The sequence below is a fragment of the Glossina fuscipes genome, unplaced genomic scaffold (assembly GCF_014805625.2).
Source record: "Glossina fuscipes isolate IAEA_lab_2018 unplaced genomic scaffold, Yale_Gfus_2 59159, whole genome shotgun sequence".
Lineage (NCBI taxonomy): Eukaryota > Metazoa > Arthropoda > Insecta > Diptera > Glossinidae > Glossina > Glossina fuscipes.
The window spans coordinates 2,967-6,504 of NW_024001934.1; the positions used below are offsets into that span (position 1 = coordinate 2,967).

The following is a 3,538-nucleotide window of genomic DNA, read 5'->3' on the forward strand; positions in this document are numbered from 1 at the left end:
GTTGAAGCCCATTGGGCAGCTATAGAAGAGTCATTCTTAAATTAGTCGAAACTTATGCTTAACGTCGTTATCTTGGTAGAATTTTAATGTTTCCAAAATATCAAACTTGTCCGCAATTTTCTTCAAACTTTCTTTCAATATCCTTAAATGTCCCTACTTATTTAAAATGCCATTCATAAACATCAGTCTTTCGATCCTATTGGCTCCAATGCCATGCCAACAGAAACTATAACATGATCATTGCCATTATCGCTGTTAGCTGTTGTTACAAGGACGTAATAGGAAGCTGATACTAGAATTTGTTAGGGAAGGCAGGAAATTTTTTGTTTTTTTCCTTTTTTTTTATATTTTAATATGTAGCCTATAGCCTGTGTTGCTAGTGCTCAATGTCTTTTTTTTTAGTCTAAGAATTCAATTCATTAGTCTAAAATTAAAATAATAATAATAATAATAAATTTTTATGGTTGGACAATGGACTAGGTTTATTTTTTGACCCAATATTAATGAGAGTCACTGTGGGTGCTTACTAATCAAGTCTTTCATAAATGAAAATAAATCTAGTGCTAAAGAATATTATAACACATTTCAAGACATTTGAAGACGTGAGCGAAGTGTAAAAAAATAAGAAGAAAGACATAAGCAGATTACTAATAGAAGTATGAAGCTCGGGTGCGCGACCTATTTTTTCCTTCTTAAATCCCATTTTTTTAATGATTTAAGAAATTTGAATGTTTTTAAGAAATTTTTTTTAATTATAGAGTTTCATGTGGAAAAATGGATAAAAATTTAAATGAAAAACTTGCGGACTTGCGGCTAGAGATGGGAAGCAAGATTGAAGTGAACACAAAGTTACAGTATGAATCAAATGAAGAAATAAAAGAAGGACGATTTCAAAATCCACCAATTTCTAACGATTATTCGGTTCTAGTTCCAAAGGTATATCTGTCCAGTTTACCAATGAATTAAGAGAGATGGGAAGTTATTGGCGAAACTGAGAAAAATGTAGTCGTCCTTTTTATGGTTGTTTCAATTTCATGTCCATTAAGGACCTGACTGAAAGCAGATGGCAGTTCTGCAAAAAAAATGCAACGGCGTATTGGAAATCTACAATAGGTGGAAAAAATTATTATAAATGTTTAAAGGCGTTTTCATCTAAATGACGCCTCACACGCTTTGTCAGGATATTTTTCTTTTAACTTTTTCCGAAATGAGTCTGCTTGACTTACGAGGTAATAGTATTAGCGTTAAACTAAGTAAACTAGATTAAAAACTTGACATGATATTAAGAATCAAGTCGATTTACACGAATTTATTTTCTATTTTTACATTTTCATTATAGAATTTCAAAATTACACCTTTAAAGCAGATTCTCTTACAAGAAAAGTCCATTTTCGTGACGATAGCTAGGAGGCGAAGAAATTTATTTTATTAAAGCTTCATAATAAATTATAAGAAAATAGGGACAAACGCGAATGTTTACAGGATTCATCTGCAAGATCAGTTGAAAGAGTGCCTTTGTTAATTAGTAAGGCGCTTAACAAACGTTAATAATATCGGATTTTGTGTCTATCCAGTTAGGCACTCCTTGCATGTCATTGGAAAAGCATAACGTTGGCATATAAATTTTAAATCGACAATTTTGAATGAAATTTGAAAATGGATTTGATCTCTCTGTAAACTGTAACCGTGTCTAAAAACCATAAAATCTCCGCCTTACATTTTAACGCAGATATTGACTGAAACCTTTATAGAAATATTTACAGCAGCCATCTAATAAATCATAAAAAATAGAATAGGTCTTATTAGTACAAAAATATAACCGAAAGGACTAATATTTACTTACTTACTTATTTATAAGCCGTAAAATGTGTTGATATGGTACGATACTTACATAACCGACAAAACATCTGACAAAGGATTAGCATATAAAATTTTTGATATTTTTTTGTTTTTTACTTTTCCAGAATGCTGAAGCAGACGAAGAAATAAAGACAAAAACGACAGTAGAGCAGAACAAAAAAGATAATAATAATATGGAGAAAAAATTTGAAAAAAATTTTAAGCTGATACCCTTCGTTAGCTTTATTAGGCGTCAGCAGTCTTTATTTCCAACAACATTTGGACTTTATTTTAATCATAACGAGGAAGAATTTATTACTCAAGATATGAAAATCGAAACAAATCAATTTGGAAATACTTTTCAATATCATCCGAGTACTAAAGGCAAAGAGGATTTTCACGGTCGCTACATAAAATATTTTATAAGAAAGCATTTAGCAAATAAATATGATGTGGAACTAGTAGATCGTTTTGCAGAACACGTGATTGAATATCCTGAAAACTATCAAACGGCTAAAAACCCTAAGTTAAAAGAAGCCATTAAGAAACATTATAAAATATATACGGACAAAAATACAACAGCCATTGATATTCGCTATAGTATTAAAGTTGTTTCGCTTTCGCGATCTATATTCGGTGAAAGAGTAGTACCGAGAAAAGAATTTCACACTTATTATGAGAACTTATTGGCTATCGTAAAATATTTGGATAGTTTAACATATAACACAATGGAGATGTATCCCGAACTCAACTGTGAATATTTTCAAGCTCAATCAGTTATTCTATTCGATGGCGACGTTGCGTTTGAAATTATGGTTTCCAAGTATGATTTAAGTGCCAAAAGGGTCAAATACAATCAAAAAATTATCCAATCAATTTTACATTCGCTTTCCTATTACAAACGAACTGGTAAAAAAATTCGTAAGCTTGTTATCTACAATCCCCTCTTGGGTGAGGAACATGTTGTGGAATTGAAAGATATTGATTTTGAGTTACTTGAAGAAGCTTTAGATAAAGATCTAACGGCCTTTCAATCAAACCGTTTGCATAATAATAATAACTATTTTAGAATATTGTATTAATTTTGAAACAATTTCACTTTAATTATATACGTTTTGTCTTTTTGTTACTTTGGTTGTCTTATAATAGATATTAATGGCTATGTTTATGTTTTTAGTAGGGTAAAGTACACTACATCGGCGATAACTAAATGGCAATATATGCTCAGAAATTTAAGAACGTGACCGAATGAAGAGCTGAAATTCATTGTTCGAACTTCTTCAAAAGAAAATGTTTTTACGTTTTCTTATAGTCCTCTCCTTTCCAAATTTAAAAAATAGGAACTTATATTATTTAAACTGCAACTTAAAAAAAACGAAAGGAATAATGAAAAGATTTTTAGTTTCCAACAATTTCTTATTCCATTTAAAAAAAAAATTCTACACAACTCCTTTGACACTTAAAATGATATAATGCAAATTTAAGCAGCTTGTATTTATATTTTCAATAACAAAAAGTTTTATATAATAAATATTAAAAAAAAGAAGGAATATTATGCTTAACCTTTCAAAAATAACCTAGTTTTTCGTAATCAAAATTTCACAATCGTTTTTTAGGCATTAAAAAATATTTGTGTTGGTGTCCTAAGGGAGAAAGCAATAGTTCTAGACGTCTTCCCTAATATCCCACACCACTAGTA

The 3,538-nt window shown here is 30.2% G+C and overlaps 1 protein-coding gene across 4 annotated transcripts in view; it reads left to right on the forward strand.

Moving 5' to 3' along the window:
* Window positions 1-3,232, forward strand: part of LOC119643217 — a 3,576-nt gene extending 344 nt beyond the window's left edge. Inside the window, exons 2-4 of one of the 4 annotated variants that reach the window (XM_038042561.1) lie at window positions 481-669; window positions 759-936; window positions 1,965-3,232. In XM_038042561.1, the coding sequence (XP_037898489.1) occupies window positions 659-669; window positions 759-936; window positions 1,965-2,921 (1,146 nt within the window). In that variant the 5' untranslated portion in view covers window positions 481-658 and the 3' untranslated portion in view covers window positions 2,922-3,232. The remainder of the gene's footprint in view (window positions 1-480; window positions 670-758; window positions 937-1,964) is intronic. The other 3 variants (XM_038042564.1, XM_038042562.1, XM_038042563.1) reach the window with 3 other exon arrangements.
* Window positions 3,233-3,538: the final 306 nt, after the last annotated feature.